Source organism: Homalodisca vitripennis, chromosome 2 (assembly GCF_021130785.1).
Source record: "Homalodisca vitripennis isolate AUS2020 chromosome 2, UT_GWSS_2.1, whole genome shotgun sequence".
Lineage (NCBI taxonomy): Eukaryota > Metazoa > Arthropoda > Insecta > Hemiptera > Cicadellidae > Homalodisca > Homalodisca vitripennis.
Window position 1 is genome coordinate 17,628,133 of NC_060208.1, and position 20,996 is coordinate 17,649,128.

Below are 20,996 nucleotides of genomic sequence, written 5' to 3' on the forward strand. Positions count from 1 at the left end.
ACACAAGCTACTTTCAAGTAATAAAACTTCAAAATGCCCTTAAAAATAATTTAGATTTCACTATAATACCTTTCCGAAATTTCTTCCAAGCAGACTTCCGGAGTTGGGCCATTTCACAGCAACAACGACATTAAGACTCAATTAATTAATGACTGATCCGGAACAAGTGGTGGGAGGATTAATGAGCCACTGATAACAGCCTGATAACGGTTGTGAGGTAATGAGACAGATGTGGCTGACTGAGACGTACACCAGTACACCACCACACCGTTCAGTCACAACTGACTGGCTATTGATGACCCAATTGCCTCTAATATACGCTTGTTGGACGCATCCAATACGAATAAATCCATCCACAATAGGTTGCACAATGTTTGCAGCTACATAAGACCAACAACTGAGAGAGAGTGGATGGTCAGTAAAGAGATAAATGAGAGAACTGCGAATTGCCTCTATATAAAATATACGCTTGTTGGACACATCAAATATGAATAAATCCATCCACAATATAGGTTGCACAATGTTTGCAGCTACATGAGACCAACAACTAAGAGAGAGTGTATGGTCAGTAGAGAGATAAATGAGAGAACTGCGAATTGCCTCTATATAAAATATATGCTTGTTGGACACATCCAATATGAATAAATCCATCCACAATAGGTTGCACAATGTTTGCAGCTACATGAGACCAACAACTAAGAGAGAGTGGTATGGTCAGTAGAGAGATAAATGAGAGAACTGCGAATTGCCTCTATATAAAATATATGCTTGTTGGACACATCAAATACAAATAAATCCATCCACAATAGGTTTCACAATGTTTGCAGCTACATGAGACCAACAACTAAGAGAGAGTGTATGGTCAGTAGAGAGATAAATGAGAGAACTGCAAATTGCCTCTATATAAAATATACGCTTGTTGGACACATCCATTATGAATAAATCCATCCACAATAGGTTGCACAATGTTGCAGCTACATGAGACCAATAACATTGGATGGTCAACAGAGAGAGTGGATAGTCAGTAGAGAGATAAATGGGAGAAGTGCAAATCGCCTCTATATAAAATATACGCTTGTTGCACACATCCAATACGTATAAATCCATCAACAATACGTTGCACAATGTTTTCAGTAACATGACTCCTACAACTGAGAGAGTGGATGGTTAGCGTAGAGATAAATGGGAGAAGTGCGAATATAGAGGAATACTTACTTGGTATTGTACTGATGATAATATGGTAAACAAATATAATTCCTCTACCACTATTTGTTTCACACAAAGCCCACATACTGGTATCCAACTTATATTGGGGTCTTGACGTCTCAAATAATGGAGAACATTTTATATACAATATCCCAAATAGGGTACTTAATTCCAGATTGTAATGAGTAATGGGTGTATTATTCGTATTTACATTTTTTTTTAATGATTACTTCTAACAACATTCTTACCTGTCAATATAGTTATTGGTTTCAACTAGTCAGAGTAAATAGAAATTTTATTCATAAAACGATAATTATGAGTTATGTTTTCCACAAACATTGAACATCTATATTTGGAGAGTAGGACATATTTGAAAGGTAAGTTGTAGGAGGCCTATATGAAACAAAACATTTGAAAATAAAAATAATAATAAAATATAATGTCAAAATAATAAAACAAATCAACACTGTTGATATGTAATAAAATTACTACTAATATATAAATAATATTATTTTATCCTTGATACGCAGCTTCAAATATTGTTGATTGGCGATAAAAAAGACATTTAACAAATTCAGATAACAAACCACTACAATTTACTTACATGATATGTTTAGTTGTATGAGTTATCTGCTTATAAGAATCAGCACACATGCCTGTATCATACACTTATAAATCCCTTTTTAAATAGTAGGCTTTGCTAGCTTTAAACGTTATGCACTATTAAAAATTCCAAACAGTGAAGATAACAGTTAAGATTAAAACCTTCCGATGCATAATTCTAAAAATATTGATGTCAAACTTAACAAAAAATAGATTGGAAATACTTGAGCATTTACCAATGTAAAGGAATTAGACAATACTGTTTCTAGAAACACCTGAAGAATTTTGTACTAGCTACTGAAAACAATCATTATTAATTTGTTTTGAAGTAGACAGGTTGATACACCAAGTTGTGACAGGTACTGAATCTTGGAGTAATATTTATTAGTACAGGCAGATCTAATATAGGGAATGATTGGGTGCTGAAATGTATATACAGAAACTCACTTTTTGGTAAGCACTAATCCATTAAAGGACACAGAGAGTTGATGATTTAAAATTGTGTTCTTGGCGAATTTCTTCCTTGTCATCCGGGAAGAAATAATCACTGCAACTGTGGGAAGTGAAGACTATGAAAATTTGGAGTTCAGTTGTACCAGTATTTGCATTTTCATGGATGCCAGTTGGGTCTGAATTGTCATAAATTTAGGTCTAAAACCGTCTGGGACTGCTTTTTTGAGGTCTCCAGGTTGTAAATACAGTACCAAATAATCTCTCCCTTTGCTGGGCACATTGACATATGGTTATTAGAGGTTAGGCTGCTATTTATTTGGAAAATTCATGATCATAATCATTTATACTAGAGCTGAAACCGTTGTGAGGGATTTCCTGGAGCCTTGCATATAGGCAAACAATTTCTGGGTTCAAAATGGAGGTGTTCTTTAGTTAGGGGTATCCAGAATGAGTAAGCTCATACTTCTTTATCTTCAAGGCGGGACGCACCTGATGCCATACAACTTAGAATGTGAAATATACAATAAGTAATAGAGCTCATTGTTATCCGCATCATGCCCTCCCCATATTTTAAAGCCGGTTTATTTTGACAATTTTTTTCTAAATCATTGCGTTTCATGTCTATTTTCTAAAAATCTACCAAAATTGTCCATTCCTCCAATGTACATTTAGGGGGAAGGTCAGAAAACCATGTAAAACAACAATATCTTGTTCAATGTTTTAAAGAGATTAAAAACTATATGAGGTATGTTAAAAAACCCCATCAATGTTTTTTTTTATGATTTAATGAACTTATTTAGAGGAAGAGGCTAATCGTACAACTTATTGCAAAAATTATTACACATTTGATTAACTACTAAATTTACATAAATGGCTTAGTAGTGAATCAAAGGCAGTTGCAGGAACACAGAAGTTTCATTCATTTTTTACCATTCTTAGAAAATTAAATTATTGTTAAGCAATTATATCAGCCAGAAGGAGTTCTTTCAACGTATAATGTCAGTGTACCATTTAGCACCAACTGGTTTCGGATATATCATTTGTGGTTTTGCGACAGTAGCATACAAAGATTATTGGAGGTAGGGATGTAGGCTACTAAGACAAAAAATAAAAATTATCTAGAAACATTTTACACTGAAAAGGTGTGTACAAAGAGATGTATCACAGAGGTGCCAGGAAACACTCTTGTGATTAATGAAGGGTTCAATAAAATTAATTTTACAGTTTTCCATAGAAAAAAGGTGTATCGCAATAAAACAATAAACTTGGACCGAGTTCAGCTTCGTTTTTTGAGGGTGTTGGGCGTTTGAATGGGCTATGGCTACCTGACGACTCCAATTGAAGAATTGGAGCTGAGATTCAACCTGCATCCTCTTCACACTAGACGTCAATTGCAAGATCTTCAGCTTCTTTACAAGTTGGTTAATGGCAAGTTGGATTGTCCTGACCTCCTTCGTCAAGTAAACTTCTACATTCCTAGAGGAACTAGATCAAAGGCAGTGTTTGGAAGAGTATACCGGCCAACTAGTTATGCTAGCAACTGTGGTTTGGCGAGGATGCAGTGTACTGGGGGATTGGTCTGCGATGGGTTGGATTTCTTCCAGGGCTATTGGTTGTCCTTTAAGTGGAGGTGCTCCAGGGTGTTGACATGAGTTCATCAGTGCAGGTGCTTGTTATTATTCTTATGTTGTTTTTCCTTAATTTATAGTTTGTTTTACCTCGTAATGTATAATTGTATATTATTTCACTACATATTATAGTTCTGTTTTATATATATATATATATATATATATATATATATATATATATATATATATATATTATCCTCTATATATTATAATTCTGTTATTATTTTATATTCTATTATCATGTTGATTTTCAAGTGGTTCGTTTTGTCTGATAGTTTATTGCAATGGTTACCTTATATTTGATTGTTATCTTTATTATTCTTGACCTATTTATTATTGATACTTGTTATTGATTTGTTACATTCCTGCTATGAATGTTAAATAACTTTTGGTGTCAAACTATTGTTGTTACTGCTTTGCCTTATGATTATCTGTTATGCTGATTGCTGTGTTGTTGTTGTGTGTACAATGTGATATTCTATTTTTCTAGCTTTAATTTAATATAGTCATCTTAGAAGTCTGTAATTTTTGTAAATATGTTAAATGGCGTTGTACCGTTGGAAGTAATAATAAATAATAAATAAATAAAATATTCGAAAGATTCAAGGTTAAGTTAGTATTTTATTATTTAATATTTAGTATTAAATTATAGTTTTCTACAAATTTATTAAGTCAACCGAAAATAATTTAGAATTATTAACCAAATTACATGTACATTTTGACTGGGTAAGAGAGTTAATTTCACTCCTAACTAATTGCAGAACACAGTACCTTACTTAATGCACATAGTCATGGCTGCTCACACCAAACTGATGTATACTCCAGTAGCAAGATATTTTTTTAATAAGAACTATTTATATCTCATTCTGAAGTTTGGCATGTAGCATATGTAGCCAGCTATAGTGTAGAAAACAAATGCTTTTTTTTAAAAACATTGAAAGGAGCGTGTTTTGGGTTTTTCAAAAGCCATTATTGGGAGGATAAAAAACATTCAAAACATAGTCATGTGATATACCAAATTAAAGAGCATTTCAAATTGAAAAGAATACCGCAAATATGATCTCTTTTGCTTTAATTGTTTTTTAGCTTTGTTTATAAAATACTGTGACATAATCAAAAGCCTGTCACTAAAAATCTAAAAGGCAGAAAAGTGCACAATTCTGAATTGGAACTAGTTTTGGTAGGTACAACTACCATACAAAATATGAAAGGTCAAGGCCAAGACCAGTTGATTTGACATAGGATGATCTGAATAAAACTCAACAATTACTACAAACAGAGCTGTAATACTGAGTTCACGTATATAGAGTCTGGCATATCACAGATTTTGTTTCAGTTGTCATCATTATAACAATGTTCATGTAAGTTCATAAGTATAAGTTGTATCATGAGCAAAAAAAACTTTTACTTTTTGAGGAATAATGTGACAATTATTTGACTGCTGAGTTTCTATCCGAAAGTGATGAGACACCAAGATGTAAAACGGAAAATTTTTCATGTTGTAGCTGATCCAGGATTTCAGACAGGGGCTGCGGTATAATAAGTGGCCGCCAACACAATTGAATCAACTATTGATTAGGAATGTCTAAACTACTGAATATAAAAATACTTTACCTATAGATATTCATAATTAATAATTACATGAATAAGTAATATTGTTGAAAAGTAATTTAATGCAATGAAGTAAAATCATTTATGTACTGAGTAGGCTATTGACATCGGCAAGAACAATGAATGAACATGCGATTGAACAATGTTTAAAATGATTGTAAGATAATGATCTTGATGGTGGTGATCAATTCCAGCATTTTGTATATGCTGTCAGACATGTTTACCATGTAAGTGATCGTAACTACTATGCTGCTCAAACATAATATAAATAAAGTGTGGTTATTTTATATAATCTTAAATATATATATTTATTTTTATATATTCAATACTCATGAATATCAATGATACGATAAATACTTATTCAGATGATCAGTGTTTATCAGTAATGTATGGTTAACATTTGTATGTAAATATTTATTTATTGTTAATATAGTTGTGAAGTCAATATTTTTGTTTTTATTATGTATCTGTAGTCTATGTTCTGCTTCCTTGTGGATGGTGGTACGGGAAGTCAGGTGTTGTTATTTTCTCTTGTTGCAAGTTGCATTTGTTTATTTTGTTAACTGTGGATAAATTTTTTGCTAAGGCACAAACATGTTTGTTTTTTTGAGACCATCTTTGTCAATTTTCTTAAAAAATAATTTTTTCTGAGTGCTATTGTTTTTTTTGTAAGTACTGTAAAGGAACCTCTGAACAGGCTTGCCTTAGAGGCCCTAGATTTTCTTAAATTTCCTTCTTGTGTCAATATTTACCTACTGTAATATGTACATACTGTATATTGTAATAGTTAAGGCTGTTTTCAATGCAAAACTACTAAGTTAAGTAATAAAATAATGGTCAGCCTGACAAGAGAATTATTAAATGTTGAGATAAAAGTGTACATTTTTGTTAACTGTTGAAATTTAAGAAAATAAAATTCTTTATTCTTTATTATTCTTTTATTCTTTAATTCAATTGTGGTGGTGGCCGATTATTATACCGCAGTCCAGGCTAAAAACTTGGGAGTCTTAAATTTTTTGAAAGCTGTTACACATGGAATTTTGGTCTTTTCAATTAGTTTTAATGACTGTGAATTTTGTTGTTTACATCACATTCAGATATCTATTTAATCCAGTTATTAAAGTGTTTATTTTTGAACACTACTTAGGCCTACCTATAATTAATTAAAGCAACAATACCATTTGATTACTACCTTATCACTACCAGCTCATTCATTTTAAATTAACTCAATATTTCAATAATTTATGAATACAAATGTACAGTGTATAGGTACAAATTTTTAGTTAGGAGAACTGGTAGTCATAGGTCAAGAGGATAACTGAAATTCGAACCATTCTACACTTTGTTACTAACAAATTAAAATTAAATACAACTATCTATTAATGCCATTCATAATTCTATTTAGTAACAACATCATATCAAATGTAACAACTAAGTTTCTAATGAATGAAAGATAGTTGTTGCTTGATAAGTCAGAACCAATAACCAAATTATCAGGGTCATCTACACAAGGGTAAGGCCCATAGTTTACAACTCACTAAAGAATCTAAAAGACACTCAATAAATAAAATACTTACGAAATGTACGATTATAAGTCGACACAAATTTGAAAAAGAAATAGTTTTAAAAGAAATAAAATAATGAAATCCAAACAATCACCAAAGAAAATTGTGTTCAGTCATAAGATTATGGACTACTTTGACATTCTTACAAAAACAACTGTCAAGGCCGGCAGAGAATAAACACCTGTTTTATTGGCTAAGTGCACGTATACCTAGCCAATACACACTAAACCAATCAATATGTTACAAAATTGTTATGAATATGTTACATACTTTTAATACTACATTTTTAAGACCATAGTCACAGAATAGCTTAACATGCAAAGCATAAAGATATGTACTTTTTAAAACCCATAATAGTATGGATCAAATGGGTGCATTTTACTAAGCTAGTGAAAATGTTTGTAAAGAACGAGATTCGGATATAAATAAGTATAATACAAGTATATAAACCTTATACAATTGAGAAAAGTTAAGTACGTTTGATTGCTGCAATAACTGTAAAATAAACACATCGATAAACCAAAATATTATTTTGAACAGTATTACGGCGATCCCATTATTCCGCAGAGTATCCGTGGCAGGACGTGTTGTCCTCTACGTGCTAAATTTGTAAACTGGATATGAAACTATATGACAGAGCGAAGGCTGCAATATGAATGAAAATTGGTTATTGTGTCGTTGATTCACAGCATATTAAATTTTAGGTTGGCTGAAAAGTGTACTGGCACACAAACGAGCTACAAAACCCTCTGGAGTTCCGCAAACGGCCGATCTCACGGTCTTAGGTACGTGTCGATACTTCTTATCCAGTGAATCTTGCAGGCACTAGACACGTTAATGTCCTCCCATTAATACCGCCTAAATTGAGTCGAGTAAATGCCTATATCTTAAATAATGCTCATTTACTACTCGTTTTTATCTTTACGTTAAAGTAAATTCTAAAGATTTGTAGGAAAATATAAAACTATTATTTAAAATAGAGAAGTAGGACGTTTGGCTTGAACCTTGTACAAAACTAAAACAGTGTTTTTAGAAGAAACTTTAAAAGAATTGTATTTATTATTTCACAAAAAATATTTAATTGTTGTTTTTCTCATTCTTAAAATAAACGCCAATAAGTCAATTACTTTCAAGCACTGCATACCAAGGTCCTAAAAGCTACAAGCAGAAAGTAAGTTATACGATTATAATATTTGCTGATTTTAATAATTCATTATTAATCATAATTTATATTTATTGTATTGTTCATCAACCAGATGCAGGATGAGTCCTGATTAGCGCAACCTTTTTAGGTGTGTACTGGCAAATATGAATGTACAGTTTCCATTAAAGAATAAAAACCAATGTTTGCTCTTTGGTCCCTCAGCTTCCCTGTAGAACAGATGTTATACTACAAAAACATAACACATGGCAGCCAGGGCCGGACTACTGCCTGCCACTGCTGATGTTTGTTGCGTGTTGCGTTGTGTTGGACATTCCATCCTAGAAACTATTCTTCTACACTACTAACAAACAAATACTAAAGAGAGTTCTGATATTGTTGCGGGTTGCATATTGAAGCTGGGGGTATAACATATTGTTTTTTTATTTGTGAAAGGAACAAGGACAATAACTCAATCAGTGAAGTGGAGGAAGAGAGGAGATTTTTCTTTAAAATAATTAATTGTACTCTAATTTGAGCCATTGCTCTTAGATGTTTAATCTTGTGGATAATAACTTATATTATTAACTTTTTATACAAAAGTGAGTGTTTCTTTTAGTGTCGCTACAGATGAGAAGCGTTGTTGAATTTTAACGAATTAATAGTGGAAGTTGGGAAATGGGCTTCCGATATTTTGTTTGTTTACATATGTAAGAGACTACATAATTATAGGCTATAAAAATTAAAAGTTGCCAATTAAGTGGGGGGTTTATTCGAAAAATTAAAGTAATGGCCGGATTTACAGAAAGTGCACTTTCCAAGAAATTAGACGATTTAAATGCATCACAACAAAGTATCCAAACTTTGTCTTTATGGCTAATACACCACAGAAAACACCATGAAGCCATTGTCAAGATGTGGGCCAAAGAAATTCAGAAAGGTAAATATTATTCTTATTTTAATCTTTAACAAAGTTCTATCAGAATGAATCCTAGAACTGATAAATTGGACACTTTTATACTGCAAAGATATTACTCCCCCTTTCTAGCTTGTTTTCAGGAATTAATAGACCTAAAAAATAACATTTACCTCACTATAAAAACATTGTTTGCTTTAAGGAGAGTTAGATATTTAACACTTTTCATATCTCTATAAGGCTTAGACTATATTATATGAAAACATTATTGGGTAAGGTACGATAAGCAGAACCGATTTTTATATCGAAATTGGCAAACGATATTACTTAATCATCTTAATCATAACCATCGATATAATCAATCGATACTAATTAATTATTTTGAACAATTAACTTAAATAATCTATATCAAAACCGCTGGTAAACACTTTCAAATAATACAAGTAGGGTAATATTTCAATTTTACGTAAGTAACATTTGATTATTAAAAATGGCAGTCAATTTTAGTAAACTACACAGCATTGCTTTGAAAGATGAAAAGACATGTTTTTCGTGGCTTCAACAATGTAGGATTCGTACCAAAAAACTCATGTGAAATTTATGGAAAGAAACAAATCTAACTGTGAGAGGAGCAAATATGGTCGTCTTCAGTTTTCCTAATTTCGGTTATAATAGCCTAATTTGTTTTGATCAACCGTTAATATTAAATTCACATTTTATGTTAATTTTTAATTTAAAACATATGTTTGTTTATTGCGGACTATATACCTAGATAATTTTATATCGATTGATAGTCTAGGATTTGAGATGTGAATATTAGGTATCGATGATTACATTCATTCGATATAAAAAACCCGGGTCCGCTTTATCGCTATACCCTACCACCCAAACAATTTTAGATTAATGTCATGTTATTTTTTAAAAGCCTAGTTGGTAATTCTAAGCAATATATGGGTCAACCTGGATTTTTCTCATATTACAATATAAGTTAATGTTCCAATAGTCAATTAGAAAAGGAAATGACTAGAAGTTCTTGCCGGAAAGCAGTAAGCCGTTATAGGGAGCAGGCAACCGCCAGACAGTCATATATTGCTTAGAGTTACCTATTAGTGATCAGGGCACTGACGTGATCTGGGCTTCAAATTTGGAACTACTCGAGTTAATTTTTTTTCTAAAAGAGCAAGCAGCGCGAAGCGCTGCACAGCGGGCAGGCATCGTGCTTATCCTTTTTTTTATTAAAAATTTCTGATAAATTGTTATTACATATTACAATATAATGTAGGTAATGTATGTACAACAATTTTAAACACATAATTACATGCTGTGGAAAGCATAAGTAAACCAATATAATCCGCCCAATACAAAAATCTCCTTTATACAAAATCTGGTAAAGGAAATCTGTGTCCATTCCTTTGGCCTGAATCAATTCAGTATAGACGAAGATCACGCACGATTGCTTGCCCGCTGCGCAGCGCTTCGCGCTGCTTGGGCTCTTTTTAGAAAAAAAAAAATTAAACTCGAGTAGTTCCAAATTTGAAGCCCAGATCACGTCAGTGCCCCTGATCCCTAATAGGTAATTCTCGCGGTTGCCTGCTGCTCCCTATAACTGCTTTTCCAGCAAGAAATTCTAGTCATTTCCTTTTTCTAATTGACTATTGGAACATTATATTGTAAATATGAGTTGCCTGCTCCCTATAAACTGCTTTCCGGCAAAAATTCTAGTTTTTTTTTTTTCCCCATTTCCTTTTCTAATTGACTATTGGAACATTATATTGTAATTTGAGAAAAATCGAGGTTGACCCATTATATTGCTTAGAGGAATTACCGCCTAGTTTATCTTTAAAAGTTTTAGTAATAGACATAATATTTGGTTAAGCATAGGACATCAGTACTTATTTTATATTTTATATCCGAAATTATCAAACGATATTTAAACAATTATACAAATCTAACAATTATACTCATTCTTATAATCACCCAATAGTAGCTAATTAATTTGAATAATAACTGACTCATCTGTACTAACTGTATACACATTTTCATATTCCAAACATTTAATTTGTTTCTATAAGTAACTTCTTTGAAATAAAAAAAGGTAATTAACTTTAGAAAACTAAACAAAATAACACTTGAAGATGATTTACTTTGTCTTTCTCAGTTGCAAAGATATTTGTTAAATCGTTTTTTTTTTATTTAACTGACCTTTTTCCTGTCATCTGTCTTAATTTTATTGTTTGATTAATGGTTGTGGTTCCTTTATTATTCTTGCTGAATAATAGGGATGTTAATGAAGACCCTTTAATAAGCGACCTACACTCGTTATTCAAATTTTTATTATCAAATGGATTGATTAGTATTATCTGAATGAATATTATTCAATATTAAAATTTTTAAAACATATGATTTCAACTTGGTTTATATTAATTTTCAATGTAAGCAATAAACACCAAGAAGTAATTAATTTTCTGCTATATATGCTTGATGGAAGTCACCAGGTTTTTAATTTTAAAAGACATCTTTATTTCTTAAAATAAATTAAAATTGTGGAAGAAATAAAGATTATCCGAATCAATAATTCGATATTACAATTTATTTAACAAAACATATGATTCCTACTTAATAGTTAGTCATTTATCATGTAAACAATAAATAGCAAGAAGTAACTTCAGTAATTTGTTGAGAATTTGAAAATGACGATGATATAAAGAAATTATGTCGATAAATTTCTGGGTATACTTGTGGGTTTGGCTACTGCCTTCACAAAAGCAGTCACTCACTGCTAACCCGCGCAGTCTATAAATATTGTAACTATTTCTAGATGTGTAGCTCTAGGTCAGAGTTATTTGAAAAAAAAAAAAAAAAAAAATTTGTTATTTTTTAATATTATTGGTAAAAATTTATGTTTATTAAACATTGTAATGTATTTATATCCTTGTTGTTAATGTATTGTAATTATTGTTTTTGTACAATTAATATATATATATATCGAATTAGTTCGATAATAACAAGTTTAGGCCGCTTATTAAAGCCTCCCCGGACGTTATAGTCATATCCTGTCCAAAAACACCAACCATATGGAACATCTTAAAATAATTAGTTATTTATTTTATTTAAACTGTATTTTTCGGTGTCCCCAATGCAAAGACTTTATAGAATATTGTGCATTTTACATTATACATGTAACTAGTGGAAGATAGTATATGTGATAATTGTGATAACATGCAGTTGTATCTAAACTTAACTGACAAAACAGGTTCAAACTTAACAACAAATTTATTAAATTCATGTGCAACAGAGTAATCCATAACAACCAAAAGGGCTGCAGTATGATAAGCGGCCACAACCACAATTGAATCAACTAATGATTTATATGCTGTAAGACATGGTTTACTGCTTAAATTAATTGTAAGTTTATTATAAATAATAATAAATAAATAAATTTGTATTATTTTATATAATCTAAAAAGTTAATATTTCTCGCACATATAGAAAATATAGCTTCACTATAATACAATCTTAAAAGTCTATAACGTAATTCAGTTCTACATTATTGTTCCAAAATAATTCACACAAAGTGTAATCATGTGTATGGTATTTGAGTAATGGCTGCTAGAGATGGGAAATACTGTTATTTGTCAATAACCTATTAAATATAACGTGTTGAGGTATTAGCCTATGTTCCAGTTTCCTATTACTGTGGTAATACGTTACCAGCCGATCCAATCTCGGTATTAGCTGTAACTACAAACAAATTTATTTAACAGTTAATCTTGTTTTCTCAATTTACCTCATCATTAAGGAACAAACATTTTGTTTTTGTTTTATTTTAACTAAATACCGTACGGTATTTCTTTACAGCTAGTAATGTATTATACTGAATAAAATCGATTTTTTGGTACTTATTTCTGTTTTATTTTAGACTTTGATTATATCAATTTTTTCAGAATTAAATTCTCTACAATTAATGTTTGTTGATTTTATGTATTTATTACCAATTTAACAAAGTTATTGTACATCAAACTTAAAAAAACATTGTTTCGTGCCCCAATTTTTTGCATTTAACCCTGAATCCCTCAAAAACTACTACAGGTACAGTTCTGAAACCTATTTTTATTAGCTTTATCAGGTAAAAATACATAAGAATCCACGATATTTCTTACTTAATTAACCTTTCCAAAAGTTCAGTATGGCTTTATTTTACTCTTTTACCCATGAATTCAGGCGAAATCTTTCGCTAGCTGTAACTCGCTAACGAAGCGTTTTCGGACCTATGTTTATATAACATTTTTTCATTATTTTTACTAGTACAATGTGCTGTAGAAGTGGGGGAGAACTTCATGAATCACCCTGTATAGTATATAAAAATTAAACAAACTTACTAAGATGTAATATTTAGACTGATCTATATATATAAAAATGAAACTGTTCGTGTGTAACAGCATCACTCACAAACGGCTGGACGGATTCGCCTAATTTTTTTTTTAATTTGTTCGTCTTGATCTGTAGAAGGTTATAGGATACTTTTTATCCCTTTCCCGATTCAGGATTCCGCCCCACTGGTTACAGAAATACCCGTAAGAAATGCATTGCAGCAAACATATGTTATTAAGTGAAAGAGTCTTTTCAAATTTTTAATCAGCTGTTCTTTGTAAACATATATAATGCGACAAAAAATATATTTATATATAAATTTCTTTACACTTATAGTTTTAAAGCATAGAGTAAGCTTAAGAGAAACGACAAATTTTGTTTAAACTGTTTCTGCAATCATAATATATAAAAATGAATGTTTGTGTGTTTGTCCTTTATAGACTCAGAAACTATTGGACCGATCACTATGAAAATTTGTATTTTTCTATGTAGAAGGTTTATACGCAATGCCCATTGATGTAACTAACCACCAGGCTGTACTGCAAGATATAAAAGTTATCAAAGCGCCTGCACATTATAAACTGCAATTACAACACAGTAGTTACGTATATTAAAATATCCAAACACTATTTGAAGGCAAAGAAATATACGGGCAAAGCTTAAGAGACGCGTGCGAAGCCGCGGGAAACAGCTAGTAGAGTAATAAAACTAGAAACTGGTTATTTAAAATTTTCACTATACAATACAATTATTGGGTAGTACTCAGTCTCTATCTTAAAACAAAGTTAAGGCTGCAGACGGCATCTGAGATACTTCCTGAGGGTCCCATTGAATTGCCAAACATGTCAGCTCTGGTCTCCAGCTTGTTGACATTGAGAAGGCGAGGAATACATTCTTGTTGATGTAGTGGGTTGAGCATTGTTTAAAGTCAGGGGTTGAAAGTATTTGTATAAGCATCGACCTTAGCCTATAACTCAAATGTCTGTGCAACATTCAATGATATTTGATGGAGTAGCTCCAAAGATTTCAATAGCATTTTTTTTTACTTTATTAGGCCAGTGGGGAGGAATTCTAAATTTTGAGCCCATTGTAAACCGGGTACCATATAGTTGCATATAGTTTCAATATCTGTTTGATATATTTACCATTTACTAAGTTCAGTCTAGGAATATTTCAATTTTTATATAATTAATAAGCAGTTCCTCTGATTAAGAAACTCTCTTGTTTTCCTCAAATTATCACAGAGCAAATAGTTTTTCAACTTATGTTAGTGCCCTGTTCCTTCACTTTTATCCTTTCAGTTATAGCAAATGTGTCACGATGATAAAGGAAACCAATTTTATGTACTTTATGTGCACTTATTCATAGTTTTCTACAATAAATTTAATGTCATCAAAATATTTTTCTATTACATTTTGTAAACAGGACGATATAATTGTTAGCATTTGACCAATCAGCTGATATTAACCTTCTAACTGGCCGTATAGTAAATTCTGGATTGGCAGAGCCCATTTGCAATGGATTTTTTAAACTGTTATAAAATGTACATGCTTTATGCACAGATACACTTGTTATATATTCATTTTAGCCGAAGTATGTAGAAGTTAGATATTGAACTGGAAAAATATTACCTCCAAAAAAATTCCTTGAAAAAACTAGTGGTTGCTGAGCAATTTTAGCTCAAAACCTCAAAAATGCAAAAATGTAGGAAACATTTTATGCATGGCTAAGCATAAATTTTTTTAATGAAAAACCTAAATAGCTAAAAGACGCAGAATTTACCATATGATAATAAAATATGAAACACTGTGTAATATGTATGTATGTATATATATATATATATATATATATATATATATATATATATATATCTTTATATATATATATTTCTTGTGTGCGTGTGTGTGTGCGCGCGCGCGTGTGCGTGTGTGTGTGTGTGTGTGTGTATGTGTATGTATGTATATTAACATACTATAAATCATAGTTGTAGAAAATTTATGTTCTGTTATGTAAAGGAAAATTGTACATCATAGAAACAAATGTGGAACTTTGAAAATATGAAAAGTTTAGTTATAGTAAATTAGTGTTGGTATTGTTTTGTAGAATTTTTTAAGCATATTCAAAAATTTTTCAAATACAATCTAAGCTTTTTATTAACATATAATACAAAATGGAAATTTCTTTCTATGTGATATTTTAAAATTTAAGAAGTTTTTATATCCTTCTCGTAACTTGCGGCTGGCACTACCTATTTTAACTAATAAAAATACTCTCATAACATTAACATTGGATCTTGCCCCTTTATTGCATATCCAGGCAGTTTAAAATCTACCACAGCCACATATCTAGAGTGTAAGAGCTTTCGACTGATACCAAATACGTGTATGAGAAAACAATTTAAGAAACCCAAAACTGCCATACCAATATCATAAAATTCTCTTAATAATATATAGATAGTAGTGAAATTAAAAAAAAAAACCTTTCCAGCAGTAAATATATAAGGTACTTTAATTATATTAAATGTAAAAAAATGATTTTATGTGTGTATGGAAATATTAGATTGTTTTCTAATATGCATAAAACATGTTAATACTTTACTTTGAAATGATTAGGAAATTTTGTTTATTTTATGGATTATTAAAAATGTTATTATCTTGCTACTTTTGCATGCTGGATAAGTTAAATGAATTATTTATTTAAATGTATGTTATGTAATATACAAGTCAAATATAATTAATGCCTTGGGTCATTTCATATGAAATCAATCAATAAAGAAATAAATGTGTAATTTGACACTTATATTTTTATAGTAAATTGCTTGGTTCAATAATATTACCTATCAAGAATATTAAAATCCGAAGTCTTAGAATTGTACATGAATTACTAATTATTTTTAGGAAGGTAAAATAAAAGATCAAATTTTGACAGTTTGTCAGTAATCTTAGGCAGTAATCAACTTCTAATCAGTTTTGTATTAAGTTTTTAAAGATCTGTAATTTGACCTATCCCAAATTAAACTAAGAGGTAATTTTTAAAAGATTCAAATTAAACTTTGTACAGAAAGTATTTGCACGTAGCTTAGATGAGTTCATAAGCTAGTCTTAACACAAGGTGGCCACCACCCGACAGAGAATACCGGGGGAAAACTGAATGAATATCGGTGACGTATGCGTGAAAATGTCGCCAAATTGTGTACAGAGTCCGCGGACAGAACGTGGTTACTACAGTGTGACCGACGATGTGTTCGCGATCCCCACCTGTCGCCAGCTAATCCAAGGTTGCCAACATTAGTGTAGAGGAGTTTATCTTGGTTAGTTATACCCTCACGCACGTCAGACATAGTCGGCCGACCGATCGTCTCAGTATGGTCCGTGAACGATTGCTCCTCACCTCGGTCCGATTTATCGTCAGATTACATAGTTTAAAATCAAGAAAGTGACATTTTGATATGACGGTCACATCAAAACCTCGTCTGAACTAATATTATTGTCAATTTTCAGACGATCGGTCGGCAGAAACGCCCACAAACGTCGGTTTTCGTTGTTTTATCGGCTTTGTTTGGACGACGATTGGAGAGAATCCCACCATTTCACCAATCAACTAATCGTCTCACCGACGTAACGTGACGATTTGTTGGAGAATTAGAACTGTTCAAACCAAATAGTCCATAAGTACAATCTAACAAACGTGCTGTGACTTGAACTACATACAGCCATTTATGTATTTTATTATTGAGTGTTTGTGATGGAACAATCCTATTGTACAATATAAAGGCAAATACAAAATATAAAAGAACCAGTAATTGATTACGTCAATTATGCTCTTATTCTTAGTGTAACTATGGAAGGCACTGTTTAGTACCAGTTTATACTTATTTTATGGATAGCGAATTGACCACACACCGGTAACTTCCGAAGTAGATAACATGCATTCTTCGTATTTTGGTCGGCAGTGGGATATATTCGGAGCTACGATACTTCGCGGGACTGTAACCAGGGCTGCCACCGACTGACTATGAACACCTGGAAAATCGTGGATTATGCGTAAGTTTTAATATTGTCCATGGAATTTTCAATAGTAACAAATGAGGTGTCGAAGCCGAATCTGGAATCAACTGGGTTCCTCAACAAAGATTCTGATTCGGGAATCGATCGACGGGATTCGACATTCGAATCTATGGAGATCCGCCGCATCATGAACTATAGGCTAATCGACAGTACACAAATTAACGATCGCTAAGACGTGTCGTACTGTGAACATTTTAAAACTGCAAGTACTTAACCTAATTATTTAATTGTCATACTTTAGTAAATAATATTTTGCGTACAGTTAGTATTTTCCATATTTATGTTCCCGTAGCGCCGTGAGCCTACTGCGATTGTTCGTAGACGACAGCTGATCGGTATTACGCAAATTACGATCGCAAACCCGTAATTTCTGAGTACGTTATGTATGAAAATTATCGTAATTTTGTATTAATATTTTGCTTGAAGTTAGTATTTTCCATTTCAATGTTCTCCCAGCGCTTTCAATTTCTATATTTAATTTTAAAATATGTTTAACTACATTATATAAATATATGCTCAGATGTTTTTGCAAATTCATGGCAATTTATTCTGGAATCTTATCCTGCAATCTCCATAGTATAAAAGTAGAAAATTAAAGTAGAGTGTTGGGGGTATGACTTTGTTCTTAAAATATAGCGATTTCTCTGAACCTCTGCAAATAGAATCCTTAACAATAGAGTGTTATTCGTGGATGAATTTTTACATTATCAGTCTCTATGGTATAAGAATGAGAGAGGTTTTACTAGTGGTGACTTGGTTTAAAGCATACTTAGGTTAAAAAAAGGCTTTTAGGATTTAAAATTGGAGGATCGGGATCGATTTTTTAAGATTCAGACTCGTATCGAGATTTGAAAATTCCGAGTTTTCCCATCATTATTACTATGGACGGGTCAATTCCGATACTTTATCGATTTCGTATCTTTTTACTCGATTCCGATACCAACAGAAGTGCTTAAAATTCTCTACGGTTGAAGTTAAAGTCACGATTTCACAATATTATGGCTTAGTAATGTGTTGAAGCTGAATCTCTTAATTCAAATAAGTCTCGGCGGACGACAGGTACACCTTAGTACGCACATTGTCGATTGCTAACTTGTGTTATTGTATTATTTTATGTATGAAAAAAAATTTAAATATATAAACAAACTAACAACACATTACCGTAGTTTAACAAATAATATTTTGGTTATAATTCGTAATTTCGATATTTTTTTGGAGCGTCGTAGCGGGTTTTGTTGCGTTTATTCCCGGTAGCTGCGTAAATTCCTTCGAAATAACGTGGCATTTTAAGGCTTGTTTCCCCCCAAAACAAAGTTAAAAGTAGAGTTCAGAAGAAAGTTTCTTTGGTGTATTTGTTGGTTGTACCAAACCGACCTTGTATACCAGCAAACTTTTTATCTCATACCGATAGTTTGTGCATCGCAGACCTCTGACTGTTTGCCCCACGGTAGAGCTGGTTGGTAGTTTTTCGTTTTCTTTATTTTTCCAAATTGGATACATGCGCTTTCCAAATATCACACAAAGGAAAATTATAAAATATACACGATGTTATGTCGGCATGTTGAAAGATAGATATAAAGAAAGGAGCTTAAAATAAGCGGTAGCGATGAATCGCCATCGAATTTCTCTCGTATACCGCTAGCGACAAAATTTGCTACGCCACCTTAACTTTCTTGCAAGTACATTTGATGGCGATAAACGGTCACCGTTGCACATGAACTGTCGGCGTAAAAGTTAAATATTTACAGTTGTTTATATTTGGTTTGAAAATGAACTAGAGAATCGGGAATTTGAACAACGGTTTTGAGTGGCCACTCTGTAACCAATAAAAAGACTCAGGATGGCGGTGTAAACTGTTCAGAGTTATATAAAACTGTAACTTTTCTATTTCCAAACAAAGACTCGAAATGTCACGTTGAAAAAAAAGTAACAGAGACCCATTGTGGTTTCAACTGCAGGAATGACATGAACCATTACGTTTGTTTTGGCTTATTCCTATACATTGCTACAGTCTGTGATAATCATCTGAATAAATCACTGTTTTCGCACCCTAAACTCTTTCCACTGTGCCAGGCCTGTAATCTCATGGGTTTAAGTATGGATTTTTACCGAGCACCATCACATTCATTATTGTAAGCTAACAGTTTCAATTTACAATCCATCTTTTAAGCTTCTGCATCAAGTACAGGATGAAGATAATATTGTGATGAGTTGATAAGTATTACCGAGGTATCTCTGAAGGTCTCATGGTTAGTTACGAAAAAATGCTAAAACCTGACTTCAGTGTATATTTTGGGATTCTAATGGTAATTTTACTGTTTTGACAGTTTAGATAGAAATTGTCATTAAAAGTATCATCGATTCTCAAGGATTCCTGCCGTAAGGCATGAAATGATCATAACTGTTTCTTGGTGAGCACCTAAGAGGTTAGAGAACACGTGGTTTCATATAAATTTGTTTTCTATTTTTTTAGATTTCATGATAAGTTGGTCTGCGTATGTGCATTAAAATTATGTTTAAGTTAAATATATATATTTATATAGTTAGGTTAACTTTTTTAGAAAAGAAAATTGTATAGCACATCACATTGATATTAAATATAAAAACAATAATGTAATTAATAAAATAATTAAAAAAGTTAATTCATTTTTAGTGACAAATGAGTACAAACTTTTCCAGAAGACAGGTGCCGGTATCACAAAGTAAACAAACAACACAGCCGATAGCAAGTGTTAATTATTGAAAACCACACAACCTGCTGATAACCTGAATTGGGAATTTACTTCTCCAAACACGTACCCGTCTTCCTGTTTCTAGATAAATAACAGTCAATTTTTGCAGTGCGATATTTTCTTTTATAAATATACTCATAAAGAGAGATCCTCGTGGCTAAAATGCTTTAAAATTAAATATTTATGACTGTGAGTGAGTTATTTATATTCAGACATACAGATTCAGGAAATGAGCTTGCACGCGGGCCGTGTCCTGAGGTGTTATTGTGCTTTTCGGGTTTATTTTCCTCTAAACACAAGCTCTTTGTGTTGTCAAAGAAATTTGAAGATGTCGATTCTAGAAAGAAACCAGGAACCTCTTTTACTAGTCACACAGGAAAGTAGAATACGTCATTACAGCAATCCCGTTTTGTCAGTTATTTCCTGTGGTAATTGGGTTGAAAAACCCTTCATTTACTCAATACTGTACTATAATTACTTTATCAATGAAAGCACTTGTTTGATTTTTTTAAATAATGAACAAACAGGACTAATTTATTGTCTTAAAATTACAATAGATTTGTTTATTTGTAAACAGCAATACACCTTTTTACATTTAATTACAATTTTGAAAACAATAACTAGGTCTATAATATTTACCAGAATAATAACAACATAATATTTTTATATGAACCAAGATTTAGAGGACAACTACTCAATCATA

The 20,996-nt window shown here is 31.8% G+C and overlaps 2 protein-coding genes across 6 annotated transcripts in view; one reads left to right on the forward strand and one right to left on the reverse strand.

Moving 5' to 3' along the window:
* LOC124353609 (protein SON) overlaps positions 1–7,205 on the reverse strand; it is a 49,904-nt gene extending 42,699 nt beyond the window's left edge. For all 4 annotated transcript variants that reach the window (XM_046803524.1, XM_046803526.1, XM_046803525.1 and 1 more), the window contains exon 1: positions 7,079–7,205. The gene's annotated coding sequence lies outside the window, so the exon portion shown is untranslated. The remainder of the gene's footprint in view (positions 1–7,078) is intronic.
* Positions 7,206–8,488: 1,283 nt separating this feature from the next.
* LOC124353610 (regulation of nuclear pre-mRNA domain-containing protein 1B) overlaps positions 8,489–20,996 on the forward strand; it is a 31,958-nt gene continuing 19,450 nt past the window's right edge. The window contains exon 1 of one of the 2 annotated variants that reach the window (XM_046803527.1): positions 8,489–9,147. In XM_046803527.1, coding sequence (XP_046659483.1) covers positions 8,997–9,147 — 151 coding nt within the window. In that variant the 5' untranslated portion in view covers positions 8,489–8,996. The remainder of the gene's footprint in view (positions 9,148–20,996) is intronic. The other variant, XM_046803528.1, reaches the window with a different exon arrangement.